The 22,481-nt window shown below is 43.6% G+C and overlaps 1 protein-coding gene across 2 annotated transcripts in view; it reads left to right on the top strand.

Moving 5' to 3' along the window:
* The first annotated feature begins 1,446 nt into the window (after positions 1-1,446).
* CCNY (cyclin Y) overlaps positions 1,447-22,481 on the top strand; it is a 456,261-nt gene continuing 435,226 nt past the window's right edge. Inside the window, exon 1 of one of the 2 annotated variants that reach the window (XM_085631891.1) lies at positions 1,447-1,517. In XM_085631891.1, the coding sequence (XP_085488017.1) occupies positions 1,472-1,517 (46 nt within the window). In that variant the 5' untranslated portion in view covers positions 1,447-1,471. Of the gene's footprint in view, positions 1,518-2,111; positions 2,918-22,481 lie in introns of those variants that run through there. The other variant, XM_085631890.1, reaches the window with a different exon arrangement.

The following is a 22,481-nucleotide window of genomic DNA, read 5'->3' on the forward strand; positions in this document are numbered from 1 at the left end:
TGAAATGTGCCTGAAGATATACATATATATATATATATATATATATATATATCTTTAATGCAGTGAACATTAAAAAAGTGGGCTTTGCTCATTCTTGTAAAGAGCTGTGAATCTTACGTAGAAGCTGCACGTCATAAATCAAAGGTTAGTGTAAACTCTAGTGTTTTCAATCCTCTGCACTTATAGGGCACGGTTTGCTCTCTTTTGCCTTTATTAGCGCTAGACATATGCTCCATATATGCATACATACAATTATCAGTATGTAAATCCATGTACGATCACGCAGTAGGGTGTCGCATAGTTTCAACCTCCAAAGTGGGGATACATTTTGTTGTTGGTGTGTATAAATATATATGTATAAAAGCGGTTACTTTTTAAAATATTAATTTTTATTTGAACACGAAATGCTGCTCACAGACACACAGTTCACCACACAATATAACAAATAATATTTCACAGAGACCAGCATTGTTCTATTGTTACTTAATTAGGGTCTAGAGATGAAGTGAACATGTGATGAATTTCGCAGTTTCTCTACAGCATTGTTGATTTCAGAAACAATGTCCTTTTGCACACATGAACAGAGTAGTGAATCAATGTGGATAACTGTTCAGTAAACAGTGTAGATCCTAAGTGGTACCAAAGAGGATGATGGACGGATCATTTGAGCAAATCAAACACTCACCCCCAGTCAACTGATCTGGGGTTTTTAATCCATCATCATTCTTTAGCTCCTCCACCACCCCAGTTCAGACACAGCTATATGCAAATCAGTCTGACCCTGTGCCTCATGGGAAGAGTCCAGCCCAACTGCCAAGCCATGTCTTCCTGGGACCGGAAACAAGCATCCTGGGACCAGTTTCGGGTTCATAACCCTCATCAGCCAGGCTATCTTGAATCCAGTGGCAAAGTGAGCAAGGGACCCACGTCTGGGCATACCCTGCCAACTTAGGGCAAACATCCCCTTTGCTATCGCCTAGATCCTAAGTGGGGTCAAATTAAGTTTTACCCATGGCTTAATTTGCGCTAGCGGGCCTTTACGCAATATAGGGGCACTGACTTCTAATGTATGTGAGTTTGGTATGTATGCAGTGCGGGAATGTTTGCATGGAGCGTGTTTGAAGAAAGGGTTTGCACTTTGTTTTAAGCAGTAACGATCGCTTCAGCAAGTGACACTAGAGTGAATCTCACTCTGTCCGAGAGAGGTATTTGTATGTATGAGAGGCGAGTTCATTTTAGACGTGAATTGTGAATCATACCTGTCCCTGCCCTGCTATTAGGTGACTAGGAGACAAGTTAGGTTAGTTGTCATGCGTCCTGCTGCACTGCTGGCATGGGGACTACAGGCAATCAAGGCTTTTAAGCAGGCTGTGACTCCTCACGTCCTCTTTGGGAGTTGGACGGCTTTCCAACTAACTCCTGCAGACTCGTGTAGCTGGGGTCTTTTGTCTACGAGACGAGGCGGGACGTGATGGGGCTTCCTTTTTCGTGTGCCCTCTTCTTTCCATTCTGGCGGGGTGAGTGCGGGGCCTTATTTTGAGAGATGGGAGCGCGCCGATGAGTAAAAGCCACAGGCTCCCGTGGATTTGGGCTTTATTTAGGGAAAGGGCGTCCGCTCTAACAACACAGCAGGCCTGGCTGCACTTGGCGCTTTGTTGCCATGGCGAAATCTGCGTTGATTCTCCCCCTAATTCTCAAAATATACGTTGTAAACTGTGCATTCTGCTGTTAAAATGAAAAGAACTTTGCCCAACTCCTACATGTATGACGCGATTCTGCCTAACAGCCTGAGAACTAATTGACCACCATAAAAAATAATTGCACAGCAAATCGCCACCTACCTCCCAAAAAATGTGTGCCCCCCAATGTGCCCCGTCCCAGCCCTACCGCTCTCGGACTTCACCAACCGCAACTGCCCAAAGCACTATGACAGAAACAAGTAGAAATTAAATAATTTTGGCGGAATTATCGGGGATAACATTCCTTTTGTTTTTGGGAAGGACTGCCAAATCTTAGGCGAACTGCATGCACACAGTTCCCCAGGCAGAGCCGAATGGAGCCTGGTTTGCCCTGGGGCTAGGGTAGGGACCAAGGCAGCCGTGATACGTTGAAACGCCCGGGGCTGCAGAGGGTCCGGTGACAGCGGCCCTCTCTGCCCTTCAGGCCTTTATCCACGCTGTCCTTCCCGGGGGAGCCTACCCCCGCCTGGGCTGCTGGCCGGCGCTCTCCCTTCGCCGCTGAGCTCTGGCAGATGTTACCACCCACTTGAACCGGAACCTTTCTGCGCGCAGCCTGTCTCCGCCGCTCGCTAGTGCTGCTGCTGGCTCTGCTCGGGAGGAAGCGAGCTGCCGCTGCTACAGACGCGACGCCAGGAAAAGCCTTCCCCCCCCAGCTGTGGCCGCCGGTGCCCGCAATGATGCCTGTTTCCCCGACAGAGCCCGCCCTGGGCGGGGAGCGTTAGGGCGCCGCTGTCTGCTTCCCATGCACGCAGCAGCATCCCCGGGCGGAGGCTGTGAGCGCGGGGGTGCCGGGAGATGATGTGCGGCTGAGAAGGGAGGAGCCCCTCTCCCGTCCCCGGCTCTGCCCATGACTGTGCCCGGCTCCTAGCCGCCGAGGGCGGCCGTCGCGGCTGGATCCGATACCCCAGCCGCTCCTCTCTGGGTGCCAGCGGGGGAGAGCGCAGCCCCCGCCGCCAGTGCCAGCCGCGGAGGGGCAGCGAAGCCTTCAAAGTGGACGCGGGCAGGGAGTTCGCGGGGAGGCACCATGGGGAACACCGCGTCCTGCTGCGTGTCGTCCAGCCCCAAACTGCGCAGAAATGCCCATTCCAGGCTGGAGTCCTACCGGCCCGAGACAGACCTGAGCCGGGAGGATACGGGCTGCAACCTGCAGCACATCAGCGACCGGGAGAACATGGATGGTAAGAGGAACCGCCGGGCTCTTCTTTATGGAAAGAGCACCTACCACCCACCCACAGCGAACTATTGTGCTAAACAAAGAACCCGTGTCATTGTGTCCCTGGTGTGTGTGTGATAGGTTGCAGGCATGTACTCCGACGTCAATGACGGGGTGGACAGTATGTGCCTGGCTCTCCCGAGCAGCGCTTGAACTGCATCCCACGATGGAGGGATAGGCGACGAGGGCACGACTTGCATTCACTGTGCTGCAGAGACAGGCGTCTTCAGTCTGCGCCCTAGGGTTCGATTGGCTGATTTTGGGCGTGTTTACCATAGGTTAGGTAGAGTTAGACGTTCCCCAAAGAAAGGCCTGTCTGGAAGTGTCCGCCCTAGTGTTCGTTTTGTGAGTTGGGCTATCTGCTGTGACAAGTTCTGAGCTGTGTGCATGACAGGTTACAGGCCTCGGACCACAGTGACTCCTGTTTCTTGTGTGCCTGAGGGCTGCCGGCCTTGTTTAAAGGCGCATGCCTTGTTTTAGGCGTGGCAGTGTTTATTGGTGTTGCATTAATTAAGGGTTATAAAATCAGTGACAGGCTCATGTGAAAGTTTATAGGTAACTGTAGACCGTGCACTGACACGTGCATTTCACATGGCACACTGAGTCGAATGGTTATTGGTGAAAGGTGATAGACCCGCCTGTGCCTGATGGTTCTTGGCCTTCGATGGAGGCAGTTAGGGATAGGGTGATATGGATTTGCATATTTAAACGGGCTTTGCATAATCCTTCACTCTCATGTGCCCTGTGCCTGAACTCAATTAAGGCCCCAGTCTGCAGCGGAAGGAGGGATTGGTCAAATGTTCTGTTACGTCAGAGACAGTCATGGTCACGGTGTGTGACCTGATACCACGTAGGGGGTATGAGATGGTACAGTACCACACCCCCGTGACAGAGGGAGGGCCCCAGAGTTAGGTGAATGGATGGTGCACAGGATCTGAACCCCAGTGAGACTCGTGACAACGTTTGTCTGAGTGTTCACCCCAGTGCCTGCTTTAGGGGATTGGAGGAAAGATCACAGCCCTGGATATGATTGGCCGAGTTCACGTGCACGGCATCCTCTCGATCAGCTGATCCCTCGGAGGGTGCCTGTGCCAGGCTGTCATTGCTTTACTGTTTGGAAGTAGCCTGCCCGCTGGCATTGACCACACGTTGTGCTGACCTTATCACACTAATCCACGTTTCTACTGGAAAACTGTCCTTTATTTTTCTTTAACTGTTGTAGAAGGCAATGCATGCCATGTGCGTAAGCAGCAAAATAGCAAAATCAGTGCATGACATAACTAAGTGTATCTCCTTATTGGTCTAAATGGGACACGTGACCTGTACTGGTATGACATGAACCTTGCTGCACAGCGTGTGCATAATGCTTAGAATCCCCTCCTCCATTGCGATCCTAAAGTTGGGAAGATACTTTCTGTGTACCTTACCTGTGTATGTTGCAAGAGAGAGAACCAATGCCTAGACGTTTATGAATGTATTTGTGTATGGCATGAAGACAGTATACTGTTGGTTTCCAACAATCTTCACCATCATTGTACATCTTCCGTATACATTTATATATTTGAACTTTGTTTGGAATGTTGAGATTGGCTCATTTAGTTAAAAAGCTGGCACGGGCATCTCTGATTTTCCTCTGTTTGAATCCAGTGAGAGTGTGAAGCAGGGTCATGTGGAAGGCAGGGAGGGCTGGCATATTTGGAACCGGGGCTACCAGCCTTCCTGCCCACACGCTGTTGTTGGCGTTAACAGCAGCTAATTGCCCTTCCCCTCATTATGCACTCTGACTTTCTGCTCAGACCAATATTGCGAATGGGCTGGTAGTGGTGGCTAATGTACTTTGCAGAGGATATTAACCATTGTTAAGAGTCTGATCAGGGGCAATACGGCTTAAAATAAGTACAGCGTTATATTCTTTGATTGTGCCTTGATTTTGACCATTGCTGTGCACGCTGTATTGTTTGATTTTGCATTCATTTTGACCATTGTTGTATAGTTTGTTTCATGTTTATTGTCCTGAACATTTATAACAAACACCACAAGATGATGGGCGGAACCAGCCATATGCAAATCAGTCTAGACCCTACAGTGGAGAAGTGTGGCTCAATGGTTAGAGCGCAGACCCTGATGCAGAGGTCTGGCCCGGGACCAGGGTTCAATTCCCGCCTCGGCGGCTCTTGGATTCAATTTCCCCGGACCTGATAATTCTCGCCTCGGTGCCTATTCTAATCATGGGTCCCACTGTGCAACTCTGGGCAATAGCTTGCTTAATCTCCACAACGGCCCCCACAGTGCTAGGATGCCTGGCTTCATCTTGGGAGGTGCCCAGGAGTGGACATCTCACAGGAAAACCAGGAAGGGTTCCACAGCGGTATGAATACAGCGCTACGAGACCTCTGGGTAGAAGTGCGCTATATAAGTACAAATACATTTACAGCCCCCCCAGCCCGAACTGCCACCCTAGATCCCCCTTGGACAAGAAACAAGCATCCTCGGACCACGTTCAGGGTATCGCCCCATATTATATATACAGCACACGACCACATACAGCTGGTCAAATCATCATTGAACCACTGTTAAAAAGTTACAGGGTTTTATGGGCATTTCGAGACGCTATGCAGGTGCGCTTCCACTCACCACTGCCAATCTTAAGTCATGAAGACAGGTGTAAGGATATGAAACATCCCTGAGCATAAAATAAGGTCACTGTGCCCGATATTGTCACCAAAGCTGGTGACTGAAGGGTTCATATTGGTTAGTTGGCAATGTTTCCCATAACACATTATTGCCTTTTAACTGCACTCTCTGGGGTTGCTGTCCCCAAATCTTACCGACTTGCTTTTTTATGTCATATATGACACCATCAACTAGATCAGGATTTTAACCAAAAGGACTTTGCATTATGGAATTTCCTGTTGATATCTTAATGTAATAAGTATGGGCCTAAAAATCTTAGCAAGCAAAGAGCTGTCGGATAAAAACACAAGAGTGACTGAAGGGTCATTTGACAACTCAGGATTCCTGTAGTGTCGAAGAAGGACCTCCTTGCCTTCTAGTTGTGAACAGACAGGAGTTCAGATGAGTGCAGTTAACAAAATCATGGTCACACTGTCCCCCTTTTAAAATAATAGTACCCCTTCTATAAGCAATACACTCAGGCACCAGTGTTGCAGTTGTCAGTGCATGTGATTTGAAACCGCGGCTTCACTAGTTCTTCCAGGATTACACCCAGGGCCCTGGAGGGGTCAGCTGAGGGTGTAGACTGGCAAAGAGAAGTCCTGTCTGTGCTTTGCTTTGTCGACCTCTTGTGCACGGCACCCTGGTGTTTTGCCTTCAATACTGACTCCTGACACACGGATATAGCTGGGTGTATCAGTGCTGGCCCTGTGAGGTGAGTGGTTGAACCGGCAGCTCTTGGACTGTTTACAGAACTGCGGGTGGGGAGTGGTCGCTTTTATATTGATGGTGCCTTAGAAGGAGCTCACGGGAGGCGTTGGGAACTTGTGGCAGAAAGAGGGCGGGTGTTGGTTGGTACATGGCTAACTGTGGAAGGAAGTCGGTTGCCATGGCGCAGTTCTGCACAGCGGGCCATGAATAATCGGATCCATTACACCATAGACACGAGTGATGAGATCAGGCAACAGAAACCAAGCATTGGCACCGAGGCCGCTTTGAACTCCAGCGAAGGATGCGAGTGACATCACAGTCCGAGGGCAGCCTCCGTGAGGAAGCGCGCGGGAAGCCAGCGGCAGATTTACTGCCCGCCTCTTAGCCGGCGTCTCCCGTCTGCAGGCACGGCACAGTCTACGACTGCAAGCGCAGCCTTGATGAGATGCAGTCACTCACTTACACTTACTGCAATCAACATCAGTCTCGTGGAACTGAAAGCTCCTCGTGTGTTCTTTTCGAGTGCGCTCGCTCTCTTTCTCACACACGCACTCAGCAACTCTCTTAACATTATTCCCCTCAAGGGCCGATTGCATAAGTAACCCCAGGGCTTTAAGTGGGATGAAAAAACTGGGGGGTCTCAAGGGGGTGTGGCCAATGCAAATAAGGGCGTGGCTTAAAAACACGTAAGCTAAAAATGTGTGCTTAGCTTAGCATAGTGTGCCGCTCAACTGGTATTTTGCTGTTTCTGCCATTGCATCCAGATATATGATGCAACATGTAACATCATACCTACAACAAGTCAGGACTATTGGCTTTGTCAATGGTTGTTAGTTGCATAAGATAAATGAGCAGCAACTATGACTTGTATTAATATTGAAAAAGCTTCCACTTAAAGCCCTGGTAACACCACGACAATGTTGCTGCTCCTGAGTTTCAAAAAGAGAAGGGAAATCCAGAGAGAAAAGGACTCTCTTTAAAGAATTTCCCTTCCCCTGTAACGCTCGAAAAAAACGGACCGCCTGTGCCAGGGCACAAAACAGAGCCCGATAGAGACCCGTTTCCAGGCCTCCTTAAAAAAACTGCCGGTGCTCAGACCCGGTGAGACCCGGCCCACTTAAAGCCCTGAGTAACCCTACACGCTCTTATGAAGTATGCGGAGAAGGCTTGAGATTCTCACAAGTCTGGGAAGTTGTCCGCCGTCCTTAGCCTATATGCAAGGCTATCCACGGTTCAGAACCTGTATTCTGCTTATAACTATCTGTGGTGCATTCCTGTTATTAATAAACGTCTGACATCCCCAAAATAAACTAAAATAATTGCATCAGCTTTGTACATTTACTTTTTTGGGTATTTCACAGACAGTTGGCTACATATAAAATAAAGCACAGTTTAAATGAAAAAAAAGATGTTACTCAGTGGGAAATGAACTACAGTACATTTTGGAACCTCTATTAGGTAATGCACTGCTGAGGTCTGTCTGTAACCAGAGAGCAACCAAATGAAATCTTGATTGGTGCACTGGAGAATAGGGACTTGTGTATATTTAGTGCTACGTGGTCACGGGCTGTGACAGAAAGCACTTGAATATGTAAGTCATTATTTCAAACATGCATTATACACTGTATAAGATAAACTACTACAATTTGCACAAAAATGTTTACGACAATAAGGTGTTAACTAAATATTGATTTTAGTAATACCCAGACTGTACGTAAAGATTTTTTTTTGTACTTAAACTCCTCTTGAACACCTCGTTGGGAGTAGTAAGCGCTAGAATTAGAGCCACCTAACAGCTGCCTATAGAAATGCAAGGATGCTGATTGGCTGAGGAAAAAAGAGGAGGTCTCTGGGGAGCTAATGAAGTAAGGATGCACTGATTCCAGTACAAAAGAAGTAGTGATGACACGAAAGGAGATGTGTGTATCCACATTACCATTACACAGAGGTCGAAGTAGGCAGGATTAGAAGCATACAATGTGCTCTTACTTTTTTGATTTATGAAAAAACTTTCCCCTACTTTTTGTAAAAAGAGAACCGTCTTGGGATCGGTTAATACTGATAGCTGAAATGCTTCAGCTGAAGTGTCATTGAGTCTCCTGTGCTGTGAAATTGAGGCCGGGGAGACAGCTAAACAAGAAACAAGCCTTCTTGCCAGGGGGTCCGCTTGCCTGAAAGAAACGCAAATGTGCGCAACGAGTGAATTCTGCACATGTAAAGGGGTATATGCAGATGTATAGGATGCTTGGGAGCCAGTATTGACTTTAATTGATCGAATCACTCAAAGCTTTGTGATGACAAAGATTTATTTGCATTCTTTTAATTGTATTTGTATTTATCTAGCGCAGGGGTCTCCAACCTTTTCTGTAGTGAGAGCTACTTCCGATCAGTGAAAATCTTCGTGAGCTACTAAAGGCCAAGCAACTCGCGCATTTTTTGGAGACACCTCCCACGCCCTGCTTAATTGTCTTTAAGCCTAATTTCTTTATGGCCCATACTGTGGTATGAACAAAATACAACTATAGAGCTGATCAAAGCTGTCAGCAGACTGAAAATCATTAAATAGTAAACTGTATATCTGTCTCACACCTCATTCGCCACACTGCTATGCAATGCGTCACATAACATGATAACGATAACTGCACCTTGGTGTTTATCAGGCAAGACAAGAAAGCACTTCCAACATAGGATCAAAAACCAAAGAAAACACTTCGAACCAACCACCCTACACATGCCATAGCTTGCTAACCATGTGGGTAAGTGCTCCGGTGCCACAATTAGTAAGCGCTATTAAACTGCTGCAATAGAAGGCTTCCCCTTTCTTCATTATCAAAAAAAGTAAAACAAAGGGAGAAAGGTTATGTTACAAATGAATACATATGATTTTCATTCATGTCCGGGCCTTTGCAGACTATTGGAACAACAAATGGCCGACATTTGGAAAGGTGGTAGCCTTGCTTTCCTTATAAAGCACTTCACTCAGTTCTATAACACATGCTTTAAGTCTGCAAAGTCCATTTTCAGAAAATGCATAGTTCTGCAATGTTCAGCAACAGACTGTCTGCTAAGCCTTGCACTCACTGCACAGTCCTCTTCGACTTCCAGTAATAATATAGTAGCATGAAACATAGGTCAATGTCCCTCAGCGCATACCTCAATAAACAGAAAGCTCCATAGCCTGATCAATAACAGGTTCTAGCCAGGAACAACCCTTTGTAATCCATTAAAAAAGGAATACAATACATTCATCTAGTCCAGCCTTATCACACTTCTGTTGAGTAGGACTCGCCTACAAACAATACGAACACATGCAAAAACAGATAGTTGGATTATTTTCATATAAACATAACTTTCTGAAAATGAGCATGAAAAATAAATAGCACACTGGTAGTTCGCCTTATTCTCATGGTATTTCAAATGGGCTCTCATCACCCGCCCAGATCGTGGGGAAAGCTGATATTTCTCAGACATTTCTGTGACTATGCATAAAGAGGGCTGCATTATAGCGCCTATTTGCTTTAATTGAAAATGTCATTATTGAAGCAGAAGGCCCCTTGTGTAACCTTACATATTATTGAAATAAGAAATAAAGCAAACTTATACATTAACTGATCTAATATACAGATCAAATTAATTCAAACTCCTACACATCATGAAATACTGAAAATGCTCAGACAAGCGAGCATGAATTTGTTCCTTAAAAACATGCCAAATCTGATCACACCTCGTGCATGCTCACACACTCCAGTTTTCTATTGCACTCACCAGCCTGCTTTCCTCCTACATAGGCCATGAGTTTCTAAATCAGTACAATGGAGTCCTTCATTCAACATTCTTCTGAGTAACACCTCAAGAACCATGCTAAATAAAGACATTACAACAATGGGATCAAAGTGCATGGGGTGGCAGGAAATGTTAAAATCAAAGATTCTTGTCTGCACAAACTGCTTTCACTTACTACTACAGCACGCTATAAATTTGCCTTTGTGTGGTAGTCAATGAAAGCGGCTCAGTGCATGCAAGACCCTTTGATTTTAACATTGGCTGCTAATGTGCTTCATGATATATTCTTTCAATTTTAAAGCGTGGTGTCAGCCGAAGTTGAAATCAAAGCGCTTTACATGTACTGACCCGATCCTCCCAAAGCAGGCCCTTCACCTCTCTGTCCCATCACTCCCAGTCTCTCTGTCTCCCACACTCTTCCTTTGTGCATAGGCAGCTCTGCTTGTGTGACACAGAGCTGTGTTTTGCTGCACCACAGCTACGCAAAACAAATTGATTTGTTAAGTACTTCTACTGCTATGCATTTATTAGCGGCAGTTTACAATTTTAGTGGCTGGGCTGAGATGATGTAATTTCTTCTTGCGTGGGATTTTTCTAAGCAAGGCTCATTAGCCCTTTTACCCATGCACTTTGATCCCATTGTTGTAATGTCTTTATTTAGCATGGTTCTTGAGGTGTTACTCAGAAGAATGTTGAATGAAGGACTCCATTGTACTGATTTAGAAACTCATGGCCTATGTAGGAGGAAAGCAGGCTGGTGAGTGCAATAGACAACTGGAGTGTGTGAGCATGCACGAGGTGTGATCAGATTTGGCATGTTTTTAAGGAACAAATTCATGCTCGCTTGTCTGAGCATTTTCAGTATTTCCTGATGTGTAGGAGTTTGAATTAATTTGATCTGTATATTAGATTAGTTAATGTATAAGTTTGCTTTATTTCTTATTTCAATAATATGTAAGGTTACACAAGGGGCCTTCTGCTTCAATAATGACATTTTCAATTAAAGCAAATAGGCGCTATAATGCAGCCCTCTTTATGCATAGTCACAGAAATGTCTGAGAAATATCAGCTTTCCCCACGGTCTGGGCGGGTGATGAGAGCCCATTTGAAATACCATGAGAATAAGGCGAACTACCAGTGTGCTATTTATTTTTCATGCTCATTTTCAGAAAGTTATGTTTATATGAAAATAATCCAACTATCTGTTTTTGCATGTGTTCGTATTGTTTGTAGGCGAGTCCTACTCAACAGAAGTGTGATAAGGCTGGACTAGATGAATGTATTGTATTCCTTTTTTAATGGATTACAAAGGGTTGTTCCTGGCTAGAACCTGTTATTGATCAGGCTATGGAGCTTTCTGTTTATTGAGGTATGCGCTGAGGGACATTGACCTATGTTTCATGCTACTATATTATTACTGGAAGTCGAAGAGGACTGTGCAGTGAGTGCAAGGCTTAGCAGACAGTCTGTTGCTGAACATTGCAGAACTATGCATTTTCTGAAAATGGACTTTGCAGACTTAAAGCATGTGTTATAGAACTGAGTGAAGTGCTTTATAAGGAAAGCAAGGCTACCACCTTTCCAAATGTCGGCCATTTGTTGTTCCAATAGTCTGCAAAGGCCCGGACATGAATGAAAATCATATGTATTCATTTGTAACATAACCTTTCTCCCTTTGTTTTACTTTTTTTGATAATGAAGAAAGGGGAAGCCTTCTATTGCAGCAGTTTAATAGCGCTTACTAATTGTGGCACCGGAGCACTTACCCACATGGTTAGCAAGCTATGGCATGTGTAGGGTGGTTGGTTCGAAGTGTTTTCTTTGGTTTTTGATCCTATGTTGGAAGTGCTTTCTTGTCTTGCCTGATAAACACCAAGGTGCAGTTATCGTTATCATGTTATGTGACGCATTGCATAGCAGTGTGGCGAATGAGGTGTGAGACAGATATACAGTTTACTATTTAATGATTTTCAGTCTGCTGACAGCTTTGATCAGCTCTATAGTTGTATTTTGTTCATACCACAGTATGGGCCATAAAGAAATTAGGCTTAAAGACAATTAAGCAGGGCGTGGGAGGTGTCTCCAAAAAATGCGCGAGTTGCTTGGCCTTTAGTAGCTCACGAAGATTTTCACTGATCGGAAGTAGCTCTCACTACAGAAAAGGTTGGAGACCCCTGCGCTAGATAAATACAAATTCAATTAAAAGAATGCAAATAAATCTTTGTCATCACAAAGCTTTGAGTGATTCGATCAATTAAAGTCAATACTGGCTCCCAAGCATCCTATACATCTGCATATACCCCTTTACATGTGCAGAATTCACTCGTTGCGCACATTTGCGTTTCTTTCAGGCAAGCGGACCCCCTGGCAAGAAGGCTTGTTTCTTGTTTAGCTGTCTCCCCGGCCTCAATTTCACAGCACAGGAGACTCAATGACACTTCAGCTGAAGCATTTCAGCTATCAGTATTAACCGATCCCAAGACGGTTCTCTTTTTACAAAAAGTAGGGGAAAGTTTTTTCATAAATCAAAAAAGTAAGAGCACATTGTATGCTTCTAATCCTGCCTACTTCGACCTCTGTGTAATGGTAATGTGGATACACACATCTCCTTTCGTGTCATCACTACTTCTTTTGTACTGGAATCAGTGCATCCTTACTTCATTAGCTCCCCAGAGACCTCCTCTTTTTTCCTCAGCCAATCAGCATCCTTGCATGTCTATAGGCAGCTGTTAGGTGGCTCTAAGTGCTGTCCATTTCTTTCTGCACTGTGACCTCACGTGCTCTGTGATGCTCCTGTCGCCCTTAAACAGGCAGAGAGAAGACCGGCCAATGAGCAGCAGAGGCATCGGCACAGTGAGGCCAAATTACACATCAAGAGATTGAGCAGGAAAACCATTGAGTCTAGAACTTGAGGCCTTTCTAAGCCCTGACATGAGAAGGGGCAGCAGGAAGGTAGGTTAGACCCAGGGATTTCATACTTGACGGAAAGTTGTAGCAGTGGTGCCAATTTGTTATTGGGGCAGCTGAGGATGGATGGTAATCGTACTGCTGGTGTTTAATGTGTGGTATTGGAAATACAGCATATCTTGCATTACCATCGATTTAGAGTGACTGTAATACTGCATTATAAATGTAGTAATATTACATCATAGCATTAAAAACCATGATTTCCGCAAGAGTTTAAAAAAAATCTTGTAACTGCAGCACAAATGCTGAGTTATGTAATTATTGAAAATTAATCCCTATATATGGACCAAAAATCCTAAAACCATGGGTAGTACCACACCTCGTATTATTATAACAGAAATCTTCTCTCGGATTTATCGCCTCAATCCAGTTTAGTGTTGGGATGGGGGATTAGAGGCGAGTCTGTACTCTGTGCTGTAGGAGTTTCATCCCTAGGAGTTTTGGATGTTCTAGAATCCGTCTCCAAACTCCATCAGTCTAACAGCCAATCCTCTTTTCCGACTCATGACTTGTGGACATATATTGCATGCATTTTGTCTTTACTACCTGATTGTTAATATTAGGTGTGGTTTTGTAAGTTTTGAAGGAATCGAAGGGTATCTTTGCTAAATCTCTTTATTCCAGAAAAGCAGAACCTTTATAAATGCAGCAGTGATCGAAGATTCTCCTGTTTTCTGTTTTTAGCCAAAAGGTGTTAAATGTATTTATTTTTTTAATGGGCGCACTCCCATTGCAAAATAGGGTCTCACACTGACATTTTTTTTAGTAGCTAAACTGTCAGCTGTAGATTGCTGAAGACTTGGGCGACATATGCAAATTTTGCATCTTGGGCACGTTTAAATCTTCCTGTGTGCCTTCTAATGTACCAAAAGAACACATTTTTCCTATACTTGGGCACCAACAGAGAGCTAGGGTCCAGAAAGACGTATTTATCAGAAATAATTTGATTCTTTTTAGATTAGAAACTAGCTTGGTGGGAGGTTCTGTATGGGAGGTTGATGCTGGCTGTACCATTGCAGGATTAATCAGGAACTGTAGAGTTTTAGAATAATATCTAGATCTTTACCACCTCCACATGAGCCTAAAGATCAACTTTAGTTTGCCGAGGTTGTAGGCTGTCGACAATTATAGCATACTGCCATTCAGGGTGGATTATAGCAGCAAGGAGACAATCACTTCTGCATATGAAATCATTCTTTACAATGGGGCATTGGCTTGGATACTGTTGGTGACCGTTACTGTAAGGACATGTGGCCTACCTCCTTTCAGAGGTTGCCTGGGCTCAGTGTTTTGACCTGCAGGATTTATCACTCTACTGCTTCTGGCATTACCTAATTTACCACCACCTCCTCGAGTTTACCTTGTTTGCCATTTTCTCACTGGTACATACATTGCACGAAAAGTACCATTTCCCCATCATCGTTGTGTTGTTTTCACCTTTACTTTAAGTTCCCCAACCCGAACCATAATCCTAAAACCTATCCCTAATCCTTTCCTTTAACTTTAGCCCTGCCCTATTCTTAAACCTGTTTCTTACTTTTACCTTACACTAAACGTAAACCTTTTCTCTACCCTTACCCTTTCTTCTACCTTAATCCTGCATCTTACCCTAAACAAAATCTTTTTCTTCACCCTTACCGCTGCCCTAAACCCAAATCTATCTTATACTGTTGCACTTACCCTGTGTTTAAACATACCATGGTGCCAACTCTAAACCTAGCACTTACCATTAACTTTAGCCTTTCTCTGGGTTTAATTATATTTGGATCACTAAACTCAGACCCATGATTTACCCCACGCCATACCAGCATCCTCATCCTTCATTCCCCTAAATCTGACCCCTGCTGTTACTTAACTCCTCCTCCTGATCTAACTCCTCCTGAACTTATTTCAGCCCAAGCAGTGGTGGGGATGAAAAAAGGGCATTGAGGTAAAGGTACATGATGAGGTAAAGTTGATGAAAAGAATGGAAAATTATGTAACACTGGAAGAACAGTGGTCTCAAAGATTCATTTATAAAACAACACCACTTATTATATGATACATGGTAACACGCCCACATTTGTTTCCATTGGACAACACATCCACATATGTTTACATTGGACAATCACCAATTAAATATCCCAAAGAACAGTCAATGCCAGTGAAGGTCTTCTTTGAAAAACGAAAATAATACAAGGACCAACCCCCCCCCCCAAAAAAAACATTGAAAACTTAAATGCTTGTAATGATGTGTCTGTGTGTGCGTGTGCAACATGCAAATGTACTTAGATAATTCCTCTGTGAGTAGTGCTGGCGGCTCAGTGTACAGTGAAGAAAGGTGCTCAGTCATAGAAGTGTAAAAGTGCAACAAATTGGGCCCTGCAGACTGAAACAGAGACTATTACGAGAGTCCAATGGAATGAATGAATATATAATTTTACTGTCAGTGGCTATTGGTGTTGAGACCCTAGGTGATGCAAGTTTGTGAGCATATAAGCCTACTGAAAGTCTGGTATGCCAAGTGTGAAGATAAAAACCAACAAGAATGGCAGTACAACAGCTACGCCTTACATTCAAGCTACAGGACACTTTGTTCGATACTGCTCTGTTTGGCAAAGGAATGATTTTCCATGACCTTGGTGCAAAGCTTGAAAAGATCTACCTCTGCCCTTTGTTTGTTTTATCTAGCAACTTACAACAAAACAAGCAGAGGGGAGCCTCTGAACTCTGCCAGTTCTATGATGTGCCACCATCCTACAAAGGGTGTGGGGGCCTGTGTTATAAAAGGACTTACGCCTTAACGTCTACCCATTGGGGCACAGGGACAAAGCACAACACACGCACTCACACTCTTAGCATCTGCCACATGCTCATCTCAAGTCTGTGTGGCCAGATTGGGAAGACATTGACATCATGAGAATAAGTTAGTAGGCATTTTGAAACTGGACCATTTAGGTAGATGTTGACGGTGTAGTTGTTAGGTGGGCTGGTCTATACCAGATTTTCAGAATGTACTCACAAGATATATATCCCAAATTTTAATCTCAATGAAAATCATTTGAGTAGTCTGTTTTAGTCCTGAAAATTTGGTATTTATTTGGCCATTCTCCACCTCCATTGGACACCCCTTCCCTACAGCAGTAGCTAAGCAAATTATTTTGCAGTTGAATAGCACTTCTAGTGGCACTTAATAGCAGTGGATTTTGTTTGTGTGTGTTGGTTCGTTTATAGTTAGAAGGCCAGTTATGGTGGGTTCTATGACATCCAGGTGTCAGATTACCGGATATCAGGGAAGAGGTGAATCTTCCCTAGTCAAACATTTTAGATATTTGATCTAGAATAAACTGCTGGAGGAAACAAACCAGAAGCAGCACGTTTCACAGGATACTAATACTTTTATTTAACAACTTTATCTATGATTGGCAAAATCATGTTCCGTTATGATCCTTTATGGATTTGGTGCATCCATGTCATTCTTTAATAGAACAGAAGATTATGAACAACAGTTACCTGAAGATTTCTATATATTGGCAAACTTAATGTTATAACACTCTGGAAGAGATATGAGGAGGAATCTCAACATACCTCTCCCCTAGTTTGAGTAACACACTTCTATCCCCGCTCCCGCCACATCTCATTCAAAGTTTTCTGACACTATCGGGTTCATTTCTGACGCCCTCACCAGTTCAAGAAGTCCAGATGGTCTTGATATCACATCAGCGTTTTGAGAGAGGACAGGAAGGGCGTCCACATCTTTCCAAAAGAGTGCATCAAGTCTTTAAGCATTGCTGTTAATTTCTCCATGACCTAGAGGTTCCATACATTGTTCCAACATATTGTCATATGAGGTGGTTTCGGTGCTTTCCATTTTTGTGCAAACGGTGTAGTTTTTCACTAGATCAGTGGAGTGATTTAAGACCCTCCTCATCCACCTGTCCCAGAAGGGTCGTTAATGGGTCGATTGGTAGCACAATATTAGTAATGTCGCTAATAGAGTCCTCCCTCTGAAAATCCTTAATTTGTGAATATCCCCACCACTTATGTATGTAGCAGACCTATTCTCCACATCCCCTCTAACAATTATCGACCCCCCCCATATATTGCTCGAAAACGTATGGGGGTTAGGTACCACTTCAACATAATGTGATAAACGTTTTGCTATATAGTGGGGACATATAGAAGATTTTGTGGCTCGCCGCCATATTATGATTTGGTCCCTTTCAGAAAGCTCAATATCCTGTGACTATAGTTGCGCTTAAGTTAAGTTTTGAACAGGTGTATTTTTATTCAATGCTTTGTACAGTCTTGATATAGCAATCGTGTCCCCGTCCCCCCCTCCACCCCAAATCCATATCCTCTATCTTGGTTGTCTATCTACCCTCTCCTTCTTTTACTGCAGTTTGTCTGGGCCAATCAAGCAAACGTTAAACATCAGTTGGTTTTAGCCCCTTAACTACTGAGTCTGCCTCCCCTCCCTCAGTGCTGAGTCCTTTTGTGGCTATTTGGAGCAGGTCATGCCTAGGGCTCCTTCACTTTTTTCTACATAAGATATAAATTCCAAATTTGTGTCTTTATTTTCCAGCATCCAGGGATTCTAAAAGTACCCAGGGTTTGTGGATTCCCTTGAAGGGGACAGAGAAAATAGGCAAAATATAGCTACGTTTTGAGTTTTTGGGAGGAAATAGGAAAAGGTGCTCCGGATAACAGTGTCACTTTCCCCCCACCTAAAAATGACATCAACGAATGGATTGGTGTGCTAACGTCACAATCTTTCCTGCTTTCAGGAACATGAGAGCTGCATAAAAAAAACAATGTTTTACCACAATTTGGGCATTTTTCAAAGAGGTAGCCCATTTTTCCTATTTTTGGTGCTCTCAACCTACTTCCACTTTGTTAAACAAATGTCCAGAGCACCACAATATAAGAAGTGAAAAGTCCGTCACTCTGGCGGTTCTGTTGAAGTAGGATGAGCTTCTTAGTTAAACGATTTTGGTGATTTCTACTTATCATACTACAGAGACCTGGACTTATCAAGGTCCATGCTGCCTGTATTTAGATATCATTATGCTTGACTATATTTACAAATATATTTTTAACTAAGAACTTCCTTTCTGCTACCCCAGGGGCTCCGAGGGCCAGGATTCAGGTAATTTAGAACTTCCTGCCTGGCAATTTAGACATACCATTCAGAGCCTAGAGAAAGTCGTCGAGTACGCCGAAACACGTGTCGGCTGTTAATTTGAAATTTTATATGCACAAGAACATGGAATAAAATACGATTGGAACTATCGACTTTCCGTTTATGCGTACGGGTATGTGCGAGTCTTAACAAAAGCAGTGCAAGGACGTTGCTTATTCAAGTGGAACTACATCAGGTCAGAAAGTACCCAGAGAATGCTTTCCCTGAAATATAATGTAATCCAACCCCCATGGTACAGCCTACGTGAGCCTTGGGTCTAGGCAGAGGTCCTCGTGCACTGCAATATACAGTCTGGTGCACGGGGATACATGTCCAACCTACCCCTCGCCCTGCCTTCCTGGGCAGGGCGAGGGGTATGTTTTTCCACTAGAATAGGCAAACTACCTTACACCGCTCTTTTTAGGACTCACACTAGAGTCCTCACTACACTCACTGGTCCTGAAGAAATGCCTTGGATCCACTTGGACCACCAGGGTGTGAAACATGTCAACCAGACCTAGCTGACTGCTATGTTTCAATTGACCTTTTTTTAATTTACCCGTGGGATCCCCAAATAAACTCACCATAGGATTACCTTCAGGGAATTTTGAACTCTGACTCGCACTCCGTGGCTCAACATGCACGCACCATCATAGCATTTGCTTTAAAAAGATCTCCACCAAAGAGCCCTCTCGCAGGGCCCGTGAAGCATTGCAGCGCTGGCCCACGAGGAGCAAAAAGCCTGATGATGAAGCATGACACTCATATAGGTGTATGAGGGCATCACTTCCAAATTAGGAAGATCCCCTCCACATTATCCCCCATGCAACCATCTTCTCACTAGCAGTCCTATTTTCCTCTCTTCTCGATAGTAACAAGTACCCCATCTATGTAATTAAATTCACTGATACCCTTTAGGAGCATGGGGACTGGGCTTTTATTTTTCTCCTAGTCCCCCTCATTTTTTTATATAAAGGGTATAAGGTAGTAGTGTATGGGTGACCAACTGTGCATGACCGAATATCTGCTTACTGTGAACCTCACTGAAGTATTGATGATGGATGATGGGCATTATGTGTATTAATGAATCTGTGATCTGGAGAAAATACTGTGGGAACAGATATGATTCTAACACACAACTTAAAAGGAATGCTACATCGTAATTGGTGTGATATATGATGTGTTTTTCCCATTCTTCAAAAAAAAATTGTATCGCCAACGTGTGACTGTGGAGAAGGCATCTCCCACAATTTGACATGAAGCCCGTTGTTTAGTAGGGCCAGGATAAGTGGCAACGCCTATATGCAGGCACACAACGTAGGAGCTATAAGGTACAGTTTTTGTCTACAAGGAGAATTAGCATTTATTTACATATATACCTTTATCTTCATTCAAAAATAATGCTACTGTGAGTGATGGTATGACAACGTGGTGGCAATACCATAGGTGAGAGGAGTTGGCCTAACGGCTAGGTCGCTCGACCTCGGACCTGGGGGACTGGATTCGAGTCTCGTTAATGACGCTGAACATCCTGTGATTCTGGGCAAATCACTTAATCTCCCTGTGCCTAACAAAGAATGAATGGGTGTCCTAGTGTAACGTAACTGTTGCTATGTAAAGCGCTCTGATACCTGATTGGATTCGGGTCAAGTTTGCGCTGTATAAAATTCTGCACAAAAAAAAATAGACCCTAAGGGCCACAATTAACTGTTGCAAATGATGCTTCCAAGAATTAAATCTCACACAACTAGCAGATCTGTTTTGCTTGCACTGTGTTTTGGGATGGGTGGGGGCACTAAGATGTTTTAAATATGAAACGTTTCCTCCAGACCCAAATCGGGTGTTGAGAGATTAGTGGGTCTCAATCATTGAAATTTGCTCCATACCTTTTTCCTTAGGTTTGCTGATCCTATAGAGGGACTGGTATGGGTTTTATTACTTGCCTATCTGCATGGTTTGAGTGTACACCATTGTCTTATACCTTTTTTTTTACCCTGAAGAAGACCCTAGACCTCTTCAGGCTTGTATAGTGGTTGAAATATGTTGGTCAGCATAGAATTAATTCTAACTATAGGATTCTTTATGGTCTAGTGATTCATTGTACTTCACTATATGACCAGCTTTTATTAGTGTTTTGAAACATACTGGAGGTACTTGCTGAATAAAGAATATGTAGAGTATACCTATAGGTATATTTTATATATTTCTTGCCAAAAAACAGAACCATAAAAACCTGTCCTGATCATAGATTTAAAAGAACTCCCAGGGATTGATTGGCTTCCCTCACTGAGTCCGCTGAGTTGGTATTGTTGTCTGAGAGGTCGTCAAATGATGAAGCATGCCTCGATAAGTTGAGGGTGAGACGACCTCTCAAAAATGTTTTGATGACCCACAGCTTGGACAAATCAAATCCAAAATAGGACAACGATGGCTTGAGCACCATCAAGTGACTTTTTTCATGTTTATGAATGTACTTCCTGTCGGGCTTTAGCAAATGTTGATGAAGATGTTCTGTATGAGCTGTCCTGCCTCTATTTTCTAGCACGAAAACCCTCTCTAGTCCTTCGCACTTGGTTCTTCACTTATATAACATCATCTGACTATTGTTGAATTTTTTAGGGCAAACAATTAGCAGAAAAGTGGTCCAATGCCCTTTTACCTCTTTTCATTCTATGAAACTGTGCTCCTTGTATTATAATAATAAATGAAAAATCTAATTATCAGTTTCCATTAAAGCTTGTTGACAACTCAGCAAGAATTTATTTTAGAAGAAAGAAGGCAACACAGATAAAATACTGTGAATATGTTTGAGCAGACTTGATTACCAAATTACACGAAAAATGGCATTAAACATAAGTGCATTCTATATTTATCATTCATAGGTAGATGATTAACGGATGTCAATTTGGATACCTGGAATATAAAAAACATAATAACAATTATTTCTTGGTGCGTTGTTGGTGAGATGTTGTGTGAATGAAGGAGAAGGTTGTGCATAGGTTTCGGTCGTTGACTTTCTGGGAATTCAGTTTGTGTCATTTCAAGGGCGAGGTGAGCATCTCAGCTGGTCTCTCTAGCTGTAGTGTTCCGGACCATTTCATGATTAGTGATTTAATGATTTGTCAGTCCACGTGTTGTTAGTCGGCTAATTCTAGTTGCTAAATTATGGCTGTTCATTTTGCTGCTGAGTGGTCCTCACCAGGGTGAAAGGCAGGGATCATGTAGTAGTGGTTTCTGCTGATCATTGATTGAGTGTTAGTGACAGAAGTCTTCGTTCAGTGAAATGGTCTCGACAATTTTTACCTTGACTTTAGGCATGATTGACTGCCCTTATATGAATTACTTGTGTTGTTTTAACCGACAATGGTGTGTTTGCCAATGATGTACACTAATGCAGAAGCACTGGGTTCTCTGAGAAGGCAGCTCAGAGCATTGGCTCCACCCACTGGTGGCTGTCCCCTCCCCTGCCTCTGACTGACAGCTGACTCTCAAAACAACAAGTATATAATAAGGTCTAAGGGAAAAGTTTAATGACCTGCCACAGTTCTATTCCCCTAATCCTACAATTTCAAAAACTAATGGAACTGGGGGTCTAACAAAAACCAGGTATATATGATGATATCTAAGCTCTATAAAGTAAGTGTACCCAAAGTGAACCAAGGTGTCCTCACCTATCCGTCGTTGCCTCGAATCGGCAACTGAGTCAGGGAATGGAGGTGAATCAGATGAGCTCCAAGTACGTTTAAATGCAAGAAAGCGATCAAACGCACTCGCGAACACACCTGTTCCGCATTAGCGCATGACGCCAGTCTCATGGTGATCACGTCACCAGAACTACAAAGTGACGTCACAGAAATGGCATCTGTAGTTCGCTCCGATTCAGATTCTCAATAAATCAAAATTAACAGTGTATTTTGCCAGAATCCACTATATGAAGCACTGCACTAATCTCTCAATTGATCTATAATTAGATATATATGATCTCCTCTCTCCGATCCTTTGATGTTCTTGGACCTGATTGAGTGGGCTCACTCCTTATAAGATAATCTCTATGATCAAGAGATATATCTTTCTTTGGATAGGATGACCAGATGATAGGATTGATCACATAGACAATTGATGGGTATCCAAGCTCTGCTCTAGGGTCCTCTCTTGTTTGTTCCTTTTTGTCTTTTTTCTCCTTATGCTACTCCTTTTTTGCACTCCTGTTTCTTGTCTTCTTTTGACATATACA

The sequence above is a fragment of the Triturus cristatus genome, chromosome 10 (genome assembly GCF_964204655.1).
Source record: "Triturus cristatus chromosome 10, aTriCri1.1, whole genome shotgun sequence".
Lineage (NCBI taxonomy): Eukaryota > Metazoa > Chordata > Amphibia > Caudata > Salamandridae > Triturus > Triturus cristatus.